The 15,836-nt window shown below is 58.7% G+C and overlaps 2 protein-coding genes across 4 annotated transcripts in view; both read right to left on the bottom strand.

Annotated features, from left to right (window-relative positions):
- The window catches only part of LOC116832311 (uncharacterized), a 28,350-nt gene extending 20,820 nt beyond the window's left edge, over positions 1–7,530 (bottom strand). For 2 of the 3 annotated variants that reach the window (XM_075070727.1, XM_075070728.1), the window contains exons 1-7: positions 7,399–7,530; positions 6,393–6,566; positions 4,861–5,037; positions 3,052–3,228; positions 2,422–2,658; positions 1,997–2,224; positions 324–455 (exon numbers count right to left, since the gene is read on the bottom strand). In XM_075070727.1, coding sequence (XP_074926828.1) covers positions 324–455; positions 1,997–2,224; positions 2,422–2,658; positions 3,052–3,228; positions 4,861–5,037; positions 6,393–6,566; positions 7,399–7,462 — 1,189 coding nt within the window. In that variant the 5' untranslated portion in view covers positions 7,463–7,530. The remainder of the gene's footprint in view (positions 1–323; positions 456–1,996; positions 2,225–2,421; positions 2,659–3,051; positions 3,229–4,860; positions 5,038–6,392; positions 6,567–7,398) is intronic. The other variant, XM_075070730.1, reaches the window with a different exon arrangement.
- A 1,946-nt stretch (positions 7,531–9,476) lies between these two features.
- LOC116832373 (germ cell-specific gene 1-like protein) lies at positions 9,477–13,996 on the bottom strand. The gene is made up of 5 exons (XM_032793069.1): positions 13,687–13,996; positions 13,033–13,080; positions 12,107–12,259; positions 11,378–11,489; positions 9,477–9,804 (listed from the first exon to the last, which is right to left on the bottom strand). Exons 1-5 carry the CDS (start codon positions 13,994–13,996, stop codon positions 9,477–9,479), a joined length of 951 nt encoding a protein of 316 aa, XP_032648960.1.
- Between the last annotated feature and the right edge of the window lie 1,840 nt (positions 13,997–15,836).

The following is a 15,836-nucleotide window of genomic DNA, read 5'->3' as shown; positions in this document are numbered from 1 at the left end:
CCTGACAGTCCCCAAAGATCTCCCCCGCAAATGGCAATGGTGCCACACACCTAGTCCCCGCCAACACGGACCCACAGACTGTCCCCCACCAACACCCGCCATCTCCCTCCAACATGTCCTGCTCCATAGCCCCTCGAGATGGGCGAGGGAAAGAGGCCAGTCGCCGAGCCCCACACAGCCCTTCCCCAGGGGGCCGATGGGAGCTCAGGCTATGGGCTGATGGGGGGGTGGTGTTGGGGGGCCTGACTTGGGCTGAGGCCTCCCCGTCCAGGCTCACGCCCCACACGCAGTGGCCTCGCTGAGAAGCCGGCTGAGCTGCTCACCGGGCGTCTCCCCTGGGGCTCCCGTCAGCCCCCCGTTGGCAGGGGCATCGGGCGGGGGGCTGCTGCTGTGCCGGGCTGATGGGGGAGCAAGGCCTGGGGGGGGCTGTGGGGCAGGGGGCTTCACAGCCTCACCTAAAGGAGGGGAGAAGAAACAAGAGCACCTCAGTGGGAGTGAAAAGACAAGTTCACCTGCCCCCCAGCTATCCCCATCAGACACGTCCCACTCCCCACCCCCAGCTCCTGCTACCAGGCACGTTCCCCTCCCTCAGCTCCCCCCACTGGGCTTGTCCCCCAACCCCAGCTCCCACCACTGGGCATGGCTATCCCTCGTACTGGGCACAGGCCCAGCTGCTCCTTCCTCCTTTCTTTCCATATTTTTTTGGTCAAAAGGCTGAGGAGAAAAGCATCAAGTCTGCAAAACAAACAGAAGAAAAAAGACATTTTTGTCCCCACAAAAGCCGCTAACAGAGTCCCCTTGATGAAGAAAACTGAGGAGCGGAGGCTTTCATCAAACATCAGAGATAAAAAAAAACTCGAGTTTGTCCAAAAAACCCTGAGGCCACGTCTACACTACAGGCGTCAGAGCAGCACAGCCGGGGGGCCGCGTCTGCTGCGCTGTAACCCCGCCACATCGATTACAGCACTGGAACGGAGCTTTGCTGGAGGAGCTCTGCTCCCCAAATAACGGGAACCACGTCAACGGACACATTCACCCTCTGCCCAGTCGAGTCTACACCGGGGCCAGGGTGGCGAGGCTGTGGGGCTCAGGAGCGTGGTTTGTTCACACCCCTGAACGCCGCAGCTCCGTCAACCGACGTTTTACGGGTAGAGCAGCCCCAAGGGAAGTAAACATCACTGTTTTTGAAGAAAGTTGAGGAAGAAAGGAGCAACTCTTATCAAAAAATGCGGCGGGAAAACATTGCTTTTGTTAATAATCTGAGAGAAAACCATTGCACATGTCAAAAAACATGAAGGCGGGGGGGAGTAATTTTGGACAAGACAATGTGAGAAAAAAGAAGCGGCTTTTCTCAAAAAAAAAACAGAGAAGGGGAAAAAAATCACTTTTGCCAAACAATGTGAAATAAAAAAGCCACTTTTGTCAAGAAAACAGATGGGAAAATGTCATTTTTGTCAAAAAAATATGGAGGGGAAAAACCTCACATGTCAAAAATCAGAGAAAAAATGGCTGATGTCAAAAAAGAGCGAGGAAAAAAAAAAGTCGCGTTTGTCAAAAAAAGGGGGAAAAGTGACTCGTCAAGAAAACATGAGGCAAAAAGGACTCATCATGGTCCAGATTTTTCATCTAAAATTTCAAGTTTTCAGAGAGCTGTTTCAATTTAGAAAAGTCACTGCAGTGCCTCATGGGAGTTGTAGTTCAGATGCCTTGCGACTGCCATTCACCTCTACAGCCCAGGCTCCCTGGTCGGACTACATCACCCACAATGCACCATAGCATCTATTCTTGGTGGTGGGAGGTGGTGCATGGTGGCAGTAGGACAGTGCATTGTGGGAGATGAAATCTCATGGGGGAGGAAGCCCAAAGGGCCATATAGTCCGTTTGGCCTCAGAGGAAGATGCTGGATGCCCATTGCTGTCAGCAGTGGGATACCTGCCCTCATCCTACCCAAGACCAGTTCAGCCCTGATGCCTGGACCCCATCCCTCTCTCCTCACCCTTCTGAAGCTGGACAAGACACTTTTCCCCTCTCTCCAGACCCTGCAGCCTGATCCCACGCAGCCTGGTCAGATAGTCCAGGGTGCTCAGATATCCCTGTTGCTGGCTGAATTCCTCCAAGTTCACCCCGTGCCTCTGCCACATGGCCTTCCTCAGGCTGAAGACCCGCAGGCCACTGGGGAAGGAGCCCAGGGTGCTGCAGAGTAGCGGCAGGGGGTCTGTGATGTCTGGAAAGACAGAGACGCCATGAGAGATACTGGGCAGCAGGGTACAGACAGGCCATTGGCCATGTTTTCCCAGCATGCACTGGGGCAGACACAACTGGGTGTGGAGAGGCCAGTGTGCCATTGGCCATGGGCTCTCTCCACATTCAGGAAGGGAGCCGGGCTGGGGCAGGCCTACAAGAAACCACTTCCCCACTCACTCTTCTTAAAGATACAGCTCAGGACACGACACTTCTCTCCTTTCTCAGGGTTCCAGAGTTCAATACCCGGCATCTCCTGCAGGAAGGACACGACTCCCCGGTACCCTCCGTCCTGGCTGAATGCCAACAGATCCACCCCATGCTCCTTCCGCAGCCTCTTCATCAGTGGCTTCACCCTCATACCCTTGGGGTGGCATCTCAAGGTGTTAGAGACGTGGGCCAAGACTTCACCCAAGTCTGCACAGAGAGAGGGAAATGGCAGCGCTGAGCAACAGGAAGGAGAGCCTCTCCAACCCACAAGACCCCAAACCTATGTCCTTGGAGAGCACCACCCAAAGAGACAATGTGTGGACATTGGCCAGGTTTTCCCCAGCAAGCACTGGGGCAGAGATGGCTGGGTGGTAGGGTATGGACAGGCCATTGGCCACATTTTCCCAGCATGCCCTGGGGCAGCACATGCCTCCTTAGGGAGGGGCATGGAGAAAGCAGCCTCTGGATCCAGTTCAGCCCTCAGCCTCTCTGCTCAGCCTGTTCTAATCAGACTGAGAACCAGCAACTCATAACATGCAGGATCCTAACTACCCAGAATCCTCCAGGGTGGGCAGCTCCTACCTTCCCCAGGGGCCTCACCTGGATTTGTCTTTGATGTCGGGGGTACGTCTGTGGGATCCAGGCAGGCAGCAGCCACAGAGGGCAGAGCAGGATCGGGGGCTGCGTCAGGAGGGGCGTCCATATGGGGCCCGGTCCAGAGTGCGGGTGAAGGAAAACCAGCAGGATCCAGAGGTGGTAGAGGAGGGGTAAATCCAGCTGGGAAGAGAAGAGGGGGGAAGGTGGTAAAAAAAAAAAAAGAAAGAAAGAAACAGAAGGAAGGAAGGAGATAAAAGAGAAGAGAAACAACAACAAGGAAAGAGAAAACTCGAGGGTAAAAAGAGAGTCATTTTGGCAACAAAACAACAGGGGGAAAAAATCATTTTTGTAAAAAATGAGAACGAGTCACATTTATCCAAGAGAAAACTCCCAAAGCCGGTTGTTTCTGTCCAAATCTTCCACAGAAAATTTCAAGTTTTCATTACCAAAAAAAAAAAAAAAGTTTCCATTCAGAAAAGTTCCCAGGGTCCATTATGCCCCCCGCCCCAATTCTACCCTACAGCAGAGCCTCCCTGATCGGACTGCATCTCCCACAGTGCACCAGGGTCCCCGCTCTTGGGGATAGGAGGCTGCACTGTGGGAGATGCGACGTCGCTGGGGAGCATGACGAAGACGTGCCCAGACAGATATATTTACACCTCCGTCTGGCCACGCTCCTAAGACGTCACCGAAGGGGGCATGCGGCTGAAAGCTAAGGGCTGGCCGATCCTTGTGGCTAGCATGAGGTGTTTGTACAGGAAGGAGTTTAAGAGATACCTAAAACATAGGATATTACGTTCCGAAACTGCTGGAGGTGAAGCACGTTCCCCTGAGGCAGGGCGGGACTCCGCTAGCTCAGTTGAGAATGAGAACAATCAGGTATCTTTCCACCCAGCCCTGCTGTAGTCACAGGTTGGAGCTGGTCCACGCTCGAGCGTTTACAAAGAAAAGAACCTCCAAGAAAAGACTCTGAATAGGACACCCTCTGGGCTAAGCTGAAGATAATGAAACACCTTGATTACGAAAGCCTGGAATTGTAGGGCCAGAAAACTGTCCACCTAACTGCATCTCCTAGGGGTGTGAGGGCACCTCCCTAGTGTCTACACTGAAGCACTGTAGAATTCCAAATGTAAACACACCCCATTTAACAAGAGAAGAAGAAATGGGCACAAGATGATAAGTTACAGAAGAGATATTTTGCCAGCATGAGTGCCTCCTGAAATCCCAGCTCTCCGGGCCGGACAAGCGTTGTATGGACCGACCTTTGGGTGAGAAATACCTCAGTAGACAGGAAAAAAAAAAGACATTTTTGTAAAAAAAAAAGAATGAGACTGAGTCACTTTTATCCAAAAGAAAAAGACCAAAAACAGTCGCTTCTGTCCAAATCTTCCATGGTAGTGATGGATGGGTGGTAGGATATGGACAGGCCATTGGCCACATTTTCCCGCCAGGCCCTGGGGCAGAGCTGGCTGCATGGTAGGATATGGACAGGCCATTGGCCAGGTTTTTCCAGCATGCACAGGGGCAGAGACAACCGGGTGGCAGAATACGGATAGGCCATTGGCCAGCTTTTCCCAGCATGCACTGGGGGCAGTAGGGCACAGACAAGGCTAACATGCAGTTGGTCAGAATTTCCCAGCATGCACTGGAACACCATTTGCCTCCCTACAGAGGAGCCAGGGGAGCTCAGCTTCCGTGTCTGATCCATCCCAGGTCGAGACCCAGAGACACACAACGTCAGGATCCCAGCTACCCACAATTCCCCAAGACAGGCAGCAGCAGCGACCTCCCCCACCCCACCCCAGACGTCACCTGGATTTATCGTTGACATCAACCACGGAGCACCAGGATCCAGGTGAGCAGCCGCCACCAGGGGATGAACGAAATCGGGGGCTGCATCAGCGGGGGCATCCGGCGAGAGGATGTCCCAAGGCTCGGCCGAAGGAAAGCCAGAGAGATCCAGAGGTGGCTGTGGGGAGATGGAGCCAGCTGGGAAGCGAAAAGAGGGAAGGTTAGAGAAAGAAGGAGGGAAAAAAAGAGGAGAAAAATCAGAGACAAAGTAAAAAGGGGAAATGGAGAAAGAGAGAGGGAAAAAGAGACGTCAATATCTGTGTAATGAACTCTATTAAACCATGTGGAAAACGTAACTCTTCTCTATTGAATAGTGTTCCAAGAAAACACCAAAGGGAATTTTTCAGCTTTCGGTGCAGGTCTTGTCGACACTGGTTTCAAAACTTGTAACAAAAATAAAAATCTGAAAGTTGGTTTGTGTCACCTTCGCCTGCAGAGATAACAGGGCAAAAGCCAAAAGGGTGAGTCACTAGCCTTTCAGAAGTGCTGTGCCGAGTCTTCATTCATCATTCTGATTTAAGGTTTCGCACGGTGCCAGTAATAGATTTTAATGTTTTTAGAAGGTCTCTTTCTATAAGTCTATAATGTATAACTAAACTATCGTATGTAAAGTAAATAAGGTTTTTCAAATGTTTAAGAAGCTTCATTTAAAATTAAATTAAAATGCAGAGCCCCCCGGACTGGTGGCCAGGCCCCAGGCAGCGAGAGTGCCACTGAAAATACGTTTGCGTAGAGCCTTTGGCACGCGTGCCATAGGTTGCCTACCCTTGCACTAGCCAGACCTACACCTCCCTAGTAAAACAGATGAGGGAGCATGAATCATGCTGGCCACCACGCCGAAAGGAAAAGCCAGCACGACCTGTTGTAAGACACAGGGAAACACACGAATGCAATGAAAATCCAGCGTTCATTAAGACGCACCGTAACAATGAAAATAAATAAACAAGGTATCAAGCAACATGTTAGCCAACTAAGGGGAAAAAAACGCATCTGTTCAAAGAATTTTACGCCAGCATGTCTGGAATTATATTTAAAATACGTTGGTGGAGGCGGCCATTTCAGTGATCTGCGCCTGCCTCGTGTCACAAGACACGGGAGATAAAAACGCTGGGTTTGACCAAAGGGGAATAAAACAATGCAAGACTTACACCGGATCGGACTGGCTTCAATCTAACACCAGCAGCACCAGCTACCTCTGCCCTAAGGCTGAATAATTCATTGTCGCGCTACCCTGGTCTGTCAGCCTTTTATCCTTTTCATGCTTAATTAAAGTAGTAACATATCCTCCTAACGTGTGCATATTAAAGCTCAAAACTGCTTGAGCTTAGTAACTGGTGTGGACGGGGCTTTCTGTGCCCAAATGCATGACATGCCCCTTTGCTGCCAGGATAACAGCCTCCTACTGCTACCGGTTGCCAGACCTTCTCCTTTAGCTCCAGTGGCAAAGCCCTGTGCTCTTGGCGCCAAACATCCCGAGTTCAATCCCTCCTTACCTCCCCCTGGCATCCCCGGCTGCCCCCGGGAAGAATTGGCGATGACCAGAGACCTTCCATCCCACAGCAAGCCACTCTCCCATGAGTCCAGGCTCTCGGCAGCTGGGATAGGGGCACAGAGGTCCCAGGACATTGGGGAATCGTGCCGGAGGAAGAAGGGAAGCGGCACAAAGCCTGCATGTGAGAATCAAGAACCTCTGTAAGCCCAGAGAGGTCCCCACCCTGCACCACCCTAATAAGGCAAAAGCTTGTGCTAGCAGAGTGCAGGACTCCTGGGTTTCTCCGATCTCCCCTCGCAGCCAGTGCTGACTCCCAGTGTCCCAGCATGGCACTAAGGGGCCGGGAGCAAGAGGGAGCAGGGTGGGGTATCAGCAGGGAGCGCTCTCCCCTGGAAGGCAGGGCTGGCCCCAAGGCGGCTCTGGGAGAGGAGTGGGGGCAGCTGGGAGCCAGGACTCCTGGGTTCTATCCTGGGTCTGGGAGGGGAGCGGGGTCTAGTGGTTAGAGCAAGGTTAGGTGCCAGGTAGGGATAGCTCAGTGGTTGAGCATTGGCCTGTTAAACCCAGGGCTCTGAGTTCAATCCTTGAGGAGCCCATTTGGGGAACTGGAGTAAAGATCTGGGGATTGGTCTCCCTTTGAGCAGGGGGTTGGACCAGATGACCTCCTGAGGTCCCTTCCAACTCTAATTTTCTATGATGCCAAGATGTGGAAACAAACCCTGAAGGTTTCAGCAGGATTCTGCCCATCTTCGGGGGGAGGGAATACACATGGGCCCCCAATCCCCAGCCTCCCGGCAGCCCCCCACCCTCCCAAAATACACAGGAAGCCTGAGCCCCAGCTCCAGAGAGAGCAACTAACCCTAAACTATATCCGTGTAACCCCCTGCACCCAGGAGTGACTCCAGAATGACCCTCGGTGGGCTGAGATCATAACTCAGCCCTGCCCCCAGTGCAGTCAGGGGTGGCTCCGGATTGAGCCCGGGGGGCTGAGATCAGGGTCCGGCCTGTACCTGGCTCGCTCGCTGGCTGCAGGGTGCAGGGCAGTGGGGCAGAGCCCGGCCTCTCGGGGTCCATCCCGGGAGCCTCTGGCCCGGGCCCAGCTCCGAATCCTCCAGCCAGGCGCTCGCTTTCGATTTCGCTTCCATCCAGCGTGAGTCGGGGGTGGAGAGCCCCGGCCGCTCCCATTGGCCGAGGGGACTTTTGAATGAGGAAGCGGTTTCCACTTGCCCTGCCCCTCGCTCCTCCTCCCGGAGCTCCCGCCCGGCGCTCGGACTCCTGGGTTCTCCCCCTGGCTCTGGGAGGAGAGTGGGGGCTAGTGGTTACAGCGGGATGGAGTCTGGGAGCCAGGACTCCTGGGTTCTCTCGCTGGCTCTGGGAGGGGAGTGGGGTCTAGTGGTTACAGCGGGATGGAGTCTGGGAGCCGCACTGGGTTCTCTCGCTGGGGGCCGCACTGACCCTTTTCCCTAAAATACTGAATTTTAGGAAAAACAAATACATATCCACATGTACCCGTCCAAATCATTGTCCTTTATTTATGTAGAGTTGGGGGGGTGTTTTGTTGGGTTGGGGGGGGTCGAGTTGTTTTGCTTTTTGCAGACTCAATAATAAAAATAACGCTGCACAAAGTGATCTTTGTATCTTTGTTAATATCCCTTTTCCCAGCAAGCCCCAAGACGGGGGGGTGGGAGGGGGAGGCAGCAGGGGCCAAGGAGTAATGGGGGAGGGGTGAGTGCCACCACTACACAGCCTTAGTGCTTGATGCTGGAGCCAGGAGCTGTGGGTCGGTGCCTGAAGCCCCACGGCTGCAGCCTGCCACTCAACCACCCCAGAACTGAAGCCCCCCAGCACCCTGCCACCCCCGAGATTGGGCAAAAAGTCCCTTTGCTCCTGCAGCGTTTGGCCCCATCTGTCTCCAGAGGTGGTGCAGGACGATGCACCCAGGAGCAGCAGGGAGCGAGGGGCTGATGCGTTGCCCCCAGGAGGCTGCCAGGCTTCTGGGAAAGGCCCTGGTGGCCGTCTTTGCCACGTAGCTCCCGACTCCAGGCTGGCACGGTGCCCACTTCCCCCCTCCGCTCCCACCGGAAGAACCAGCCTGGTGCTGATTAATTCTTAATTTCTGTAATCACACCGAGTGTTATGACCTCTGATCTCCCCAGATGGGAGCTGCTGTATCAGAACCAAGCAGCAATTACACATCCCTGCCACACGCATCAGGAGATCTGCAGGAGGGCATGGGGCTTGAGGGCACCAGGGCTGGGCTAGCAGGGGCTGCGGGTCGGGAGTGAGGGACACCAGCCGAGCCTGGGGGAGGAAGCCCAGGGCTGGGCTAGCAGGGGGCTGCGGGTCAGGAGTGAGGGGCACCAACAGGGCTCGGGGGAGCCCAGGGCTGGGCTAGCAGGGGTTGCAGGTTGGGAGTGAGGGGCCCCAGCAGAGCTGGGGGGTCGGGGAGGCCCACGGCTGGGTTAGCAGGGGGCTGCGGGTTGGGAGTGAGGGGCACCGGCACAGCTACGTCTGTTCCCACATGGCCACTCGATGTCATGGTGATCCCACAGGAATTCCCACAGGGGGTGACACCAGCAGGACCCAGGGTGACATTTCTCCCCCTTGCTGCTCTGGTAACTGTCACCCCCCTAGTGATGGCCCCTGGGTGGCCCGGAGATGCCTCGCTCCCCAACTGCAGCTTCTGGCTGTTACATCCTCCCCCCCCCCCCCCGTACAAGCCCCTCGCTGCTGCCACCAGGTTGAGTCTCCCCCGCTTGGTTCCTGCTGTGGGGCCTGAGGCTCGGGCTGGGATCACTCCCGGTTCTGCACTGAGGCTGCTGGAACCAAAGGGACCCTGGGGCTGCCCCAGCCTGCCCCTCCCGGCGTCCCCACTAGGGGTCTCTGACCCTGGGGCTGCCCCGGCCCGCGCCGCCCGGCGTCCCCACTGGGGGTCTCTGAGCCTGGGGCTGCCCTGGCCCTCCTGCCCAGTTTCCCCGTTGGGAAGGGGGTTGTGGGATGAGGGGAAAAGGACATGGATTGGGGACGGGGAGGAGGAAGGGGGCATGAATGGGGGAGGGGGATTGTGTTGGTAGATCCCCCCTACTCCCTAGCAGGGCTCGCCATCGTCTGGGTCGCCGGCACCCCCGCAGCGCCCCCTGGCCAGGCCGGCATAGCCCCCTCTGCGGCTCTTGCGCCCCCCAGCGGTGGGGCGGGAGCAGCCAGGGGAGAAGTCCAGCGAGTCGCTGACGCTGAAGACGTACTTGTCCCACAGGAAGCGCTCGAGGTCGGGCGCCAGGCCAGGGGAGCGTGGCCTCCGCTGGCTCTGCTGCTCGCAGATCCGCCGGCGGTACTGGAACTCCAGCAGGGTCTTGGTGTAGGTGTTGAGGGTCAGCACCGAGGCTGACATGCAGAGCGTGAACGAGAGCCAGGCCATGCTGCGGGCGGCGGGGGGGGGAGTCAGCCCAAGGGCCAGGGAGTGGTACACCCCAGCCACAGCCCCCCAACTACCCAGCCCTGCGCTCCCCACCTCTTCCCACCCACCCCCAGCCTCTTCCCGACAGCCAGGTACCCGCTGCCCCCTCCACATAGCTTCCATCTGTCCGTCCATCCGCCGACCTACCCACCCACTCACCCAGCTACCCATCCACCCACTGACCAACCCATCCATCCATCTGTCCACCCACTGACCTATTAACCCACCCACCCATCCATCCATCCACCCACCTACCTACCCACCCACCCATCCATCACTTATCAACCTATCACCCACCCACCCATCCATCCGTCCACCCGCCGACCTACCCACCCACCCCCACACCCACTGACCTAGCTACCCACCCATCCACCTAGCTACCCATCCACCCAGCTACCCATCCACCCACTGACCAACCCATCCATCCATCCATCCACCCACTGACCTATTAACCCACCCATCCATCCATCCACCCACCTACCTACCCACCCACCCATCTGTCACCCACCAACCTATCACCCACCCACCCATCCATCCGTCGTTCCACCCGCCGCTTACCACCCACCCCCTCACTCCACTGATCCTAGCTATCCCACCACCCACCCACCTACCCACCATCCACCCACTGGACCAACCATCCAATTCCATCCATCCACCCACTGACCTATTAACCCACCCATCCATCCATCCACCCACCCACCTATCCACCCATCCACCCACTGACCTACCCATCCATCCATCCGTCCACCCACTGACCTATTAACCCACCCATCCATCCATCCACCCACCTACCTACCCACCCACCCGTCCGTCACCGACCAACCTATCACTCACCCACCCATCCATCCGTCCACCTGCCGACCTACCCACCCACCCCCACACCCAGTGACCTAGCTACCCATCCACCCACCTACCTACCCACCCACCCAGCCCTCCACCCATCGACTTACCACCCACCTATTCATCCACCCACCGACCTACCCACCCACCGATCCATCCATCCACCCAGCCACCGACCTACCTACCCACCCACCCCCACACCCACTGACCTACCTACCTACCCATCCATCTACCCACTCACTGACCTACCTACCCATCCACTCTTCCACCCACTGACCTACCCACCCACCCATCCATCCATCCACCCACCGACATACCTACACACCCATCCACCTACCCACCCACCCATTCATCAGTCCACCCGGCTTCCTACCCACCCACCATCCACCACTCAGTGATCTTCCCATCCAGCAGCTCTTCCGTCATTCCCGTCCCAGCCAGCCGGTCACCCTCTCATCCACCCATGTATTTCCCGCCCACTCTTACACCCAGCCGCCCCACGTCCCTCTGTCCCTCAGTCCATCCATCCCCCAGGCCTGCCCCTCCCCAGCCGTAATCCCGCCTGTCCAGCATCTCCAGGGCTCTTCCAAAGGGCCAGGATGGACTCCACTGTGTGCCCCAGAACGGGGAGCAGCAGGGCACTTGGGGCCGGATGGGAGACAGCGGCCCCTAGAGGGATCCCTGGGGTCACTCACCCGAAGGACCAGCCATAGAACCAGGTCTGGGGTCTCCAGTCCTTGGGCCCCAGGTTGACTGCCACCTGGAAGACGGTCATGTACATCATGTGGGCCACCATCCCCAGGAGGCCTGGGGACAGAGAGCCCAGTGAGCATGGGGGGGGGGGCAGGGGGGCAGTGGCACTGAAGAGGTTACGGGGGGGGGTATGATGTTTCCGGGGGCCATGGAAGTTTGGGTGGGCTGGGCACCCGCAGACACACTGTATGAACGTAGGGGGTTGGTGAGGCTGGGAGTGGTCAAGGGGGGTGCGGCAAAGGCATGGGCAGGTCAGGGGCGCTGGGGGCTGGAGGGCGGCCCAGGTACCCAACAAAAAAAATACACAGTGATCACCGCAGTGAGGCTTTGGGACCAGGCGGGGCCGGCCGGGGGTAGCGCGAAGGGTGCCAGGGGCAGCAGGAGAGCTGGGCAGGGGCTTTGGGGGCAGGGCAGGAGCCGAGTACCCAACAGGATGGACAGGATGGTGATCACCGCAGTGAAGGCGTTGGGGACCAGGCAGGGGGCTGGGGGCAGGCGGGGACCGGGGGACAGGCAGAGGGCTGGAGGGCTGGAGGTTGGGGGGCAGGCACCCGACAGCACGATGATCACCGCGGCGAACGCGCTGGGGGGCAGGCGGGGATCTGGGGGTTGGAGGGCAGGCGGGGGGCAGACAGAGGGCCGGGAGGCCGGGGGGCAGGCGGAGGCCGTACCCGACAGCACGGTGATCACCGCGGCGAACGCGTTGATCTTGAGCCCAGCGATGAAGTCCATGTAGCAGGTGGCGTCCAGGCCCATGAGCACGAAGCCGACGCTGAGCAGGACGATGTACAGGAACTCCGAAGCCACCGACAGCCACAGCACCCCTGGGGGAGCACCCCACGGTCAGCACAGCCCCCCCATCCCACCCCGCGGCCCTGCCCCCCGCTGCCTCCCTCCCAGCCCCACTCTGCCCTGACGGGAGGGGGGCTGCTGGTATGTGTGTCGGTGGGGGGGCGGTTTGCTGGTGTGTGTGTTCGGGGGACTGCTGGGTGTGTGTGTCGGTGGGGGGGTTGCTGGTGTGTGTGTCGGTGGAGGGGGCTGCTGGGTGAGTGTGTCGGTGGAGGGGACTGCTGGTGTGTGTGTCAGTGGGGGGGCTGCTGGGTGTGTGTCGGTGGGGAGGGGCTGCTGGGTGTGTGTGTCGGGGGGCTGCTGGGTGTGTGTGTCAGTGGGGAGGACTGCTGGTGTGTGTGTTGGGGGACTGCTGTGTGTGTGTCGGTGGGGGGGTTGCTGGGTGTGTGTGTCAGTGGGGGGGACTGCTGGTGTGTGTCGGGGGACTGATGGTGTGTGTGTCGGTGGGAAGGGGCTGCTGGGTGTGTGTGTCGGGGGGCTGCTAGGTGTGTGTGTCAGTGGGGGGGACTGCTGGTGCGTGTGTTGGGGCACCGCTGGTATGTGTGTTGGGAGGCTGCTGGGTGTGTGTGTCAGAGGGGGGCTGCTGGGTGTGTGTGTCAGTGGGGGGAGCTGCCAGCTGGAGCCCCCATCCTAGGGGTGCCCGTGGGGGAGCTCCCACGCTGGGCCCATCACACGGCTCTGGCGAGGGCCTTGGCTGACAGGAGGGGAAAGTCCCGTCCCAGCTTCATCCATCTGTCCGGTCGCTCACCTTTCTCCGACTCGGGGGGCAGCTCTATGAAACTGCGACAGATCTCGTCTGGGGGTGGGGGTGGGGAGAGAGAAAAAGACAGAGTGTGAGATCAGCGGGACGGAGCGGGCACAGTCCAACCCCTCCCCCCCCGCCAAATCTTTATTGGGTTTACCTTGGCTGCGGCCTGAGACAGGGCCCCTCTGGGGTGGGGCGCAGGGGCTGGTTCTATGACTATCCCTTGCCCAGTGCTGATGTGGCCCCTCTGGGGTGGGGCGCAGAGCCTGGGTATATGGGGATCCCTTGCCCGGTGCTGAGATGCGGTCATCTTCGGGCTGGGGCATGGGTATACAGGGACCTCTTGCCCGGTGCTGAGATGTGGCCACCTCTGGGGTGGGTTGCAGGGGCTGTGTATACGGGGACCCCTTGCCTGGAACTGAGATGCGACCTCCTCTGGGGTGGGTTGCGGGGACTGGGTATACAGGATCCCTCGCCTGACACTGAGATGCAGCCACCTCTGGCGTGGGGTACCCAGGTTGGGTATATAGAATCCCTCGCCCGACACTGAGATGCAGCCACCTCTGGGGTGGGGTACCGGGGCTGGGTATACGGGGACCCCTTGCCTGGTGCTGAGATGCAGCCCCCTCTGGGGTGGGGCGTGGGGGCTGTTCCTACCTCCGTGGTGCTCCTCGCAGGACAGCCAGAAGCCGGTGTGGAAGTAGCGGAAGGCGTACTTGTCCTCGCCCGTCTCCCAGATGTACTGCACCACATTGGGGTCCAGGGTGGCGTTCCCGGCCTCCGTCTCGTTGGCCCCGACGGGCACGCAGTTGCCCTTCCTGATGGCCGACAGGCAGGGCGGCTTGACCACCTTGTGAGTCCCCTCGCACCAGTAGCTGGTGGCGAAGGCCGACACCGCGAAGCAGAGGGCCAGCGAGTTCAAGGCCAGAGCCAGCAGCGAGCGCGTCTTTCGGCTCAGCTTGATCATTGTCCCCCCACCTCCGGCGCCACAGATCTTCCTAATGTGCCGCCCCCTCGCCCCTCCCGAGTCTTCCTCTCTCCCTCCCACTCACAGCCAAGGATTCAGATCTCTCCAGGAAAGAAAGTTTTTTGGATTCCAGAGGGCGATTTCGGGTCCCATGTGGCCCCTTCTCTCCCTCCCCAGATTGGACGGGCAAGGACGATGCTCCAGGCTCTGCCGCTTGATCGCTTAATCCACTCTTAGCGGCTCGCCTGTCTTGGAGGCAGGAATCAAATCTTTTCTCCCCCCTAATCCAGCGCTGGGTCGCTGTCTTCCCTGCAAAGCTGCGGCGAATTATGTAGCGTCCAGCTCCTTGTCTCCTCGCCCCCCCGCCCACCCCCGCCAACCCGCTGCTTTACCGGGCGAAAGATCAGCTGCTCAGTTCTGGGTTGGAGGCACCGTGGGGCCCTGGTAACCCACACGCCTCCTGGGTGCGGCGCTCTGGCCCACGAAGGGGCAGGGAGACCACTTAGTGATCAACGAGTCTGCTCTCCAGCCAGGTGGCTTTCAGCTCATGTATTTCGCCCCCGAAGTCCCCGGTTCGATCCCGGCAGTGGGCTGAGACACAACCACCTCTGGGGTACACCGGGACCCCTCACTTGGCACCAAGATGCAGCCACTTCAGACCAGCGCTGGTTCAAAAGAACAAACTCCCGACTCCTCAAGCGGTCGTGGAAAGCAGGGCGGCAAACGAAGCAGCGTCTGGGCCCGATTTGCTACCGCAGGGCCAGGATCAGCCGTCGAGGACCCCAGCTGGGTGCTGAGTTACCTGGGTGGAGCCCACAGAAGGAAACCGCGAGGGAGCCCGAAATCCGGGGACTGTCGTTGCTGGGTTCGGGGAGCCGGACGCTGGACTTCGGCTCTGACGCGGTCTTAAACCTGGGGGGCGGGTTCGGGAGGCAAAGCTTTGAGCTCACGACGGCCATTCGTTTGGTCCCCAAAGATTTAATCTGTTCAAAAGATCAACCCCCCCCCCTGCCCCCGCCAGACTGAGTCTGCAAGCCGGGAGTGCGACCCGAAAGAGGTGAAGACACTTCGAGCCGGGCCCTTCCCCTCAAAGGAATTAAACTCCAGCCGAGTCTGAGAACCGGCTCACCTCGGCTGTTCAGCCCAGGGAGCGGGGCCGGGGCTGGGGGGTCGGATTTTGCATCGCTCCGTGAAACCGCCCCGGCTCTGCCACCGGGCGATGTTGGCGATTGAGCTTGGGGGGGTGCAAAGGAAAAGCGGAGCCGCGAGGAATTGCTCCGTGGCTTGGAACAGTCTCAAACCGGAGCCGCCTCCGCGGGGATCCACCCCCACGGGACGCGGCCTGGAGTCTGGCTGGCTTCATAAAATCCGGGGTCTCCCGTGAGCCCCGCGAACGGCCCCTGCGCCTGGCTGCGACCCTGGATGCCTGCTGGGCTGGGGGAACCGCTTCCCGCGGGAGCGAGCCGCCAGGGTGGGGGGAGTGGGGGGCACACACGCCGCGCGGCTGATTGAAAAGCTCTTCATTAGCGCAAAGGAGCCCTGGTGCCGAGGGCTGTGGATTAGCATCTAATCAATGGGGGGGTGGGGGCGGGGAGATACTCAGCTTGATCCCGTGGGCCCCGCACAGCTGGAGGGGTCAGCGGGGGGCAGAGAGAGGGAGAGAAGTGGAGGGGGTGGCTGGGGATAGATGGATAGATAGATAGAGGGGGTGGATGGGGATGGATAGATAGATCGGGGGGTGTCGGGATAGATAGAGGGGGTGGCTGGGGATAGATAGATAGAGGGGGTGTCTGGGGATAGATAGATAGATCGGGGGGTGTCGGGATAGATAGATAGATAG

The sequence above is a fragment of the Chelonoidis abingdonii genome, chromosome 11 (genome assembly GCF_003597395.2).
Source record: "Chelonoidis abingdonii isolate Lonesome George chromosome 11, CheloAbing_2.0, whole genome shotgun sequence".
Lineage (NCBI taxonomy): Eukaryota > Metazoa > Chordata > Testudines > Testudinidae > Chelonoidis > Chelonoidis abingdonii.
Note: the sequence above shows the minus strand (reverse complement) of the source record. Positions and strands in the feature narration are given on the sequence as shown.

What these genes read in the sequence shown, in the direction of transcription:
- LOC116832373 (XM_032793069.1), bottom strand. Translation starts at nt 13,996, where the DNA reads ATGATCAAGCTGAGCCGAAAGACGCGCTCGCTGCTGGCTCTGGCCTTG. An exon ending in CTGCGAGGAGCACCACGGAG is followed by an intron (nt 13,081 to 13,686) that starts GTAGGAACAGCC and finishes CCCCACCCCCAG; the next exon opens with ACGAGATCTGTCGCAGTTTC. An exon ending in TTCTATGGCTGGTCCTTCGG is followed by an intron (nt 9,805 to 11,377) that starts GTGAGTGACCCC and finishes CGCCGCCCGCAG; the next exon opens with CATGGCCTGGCTCTCGTTCA.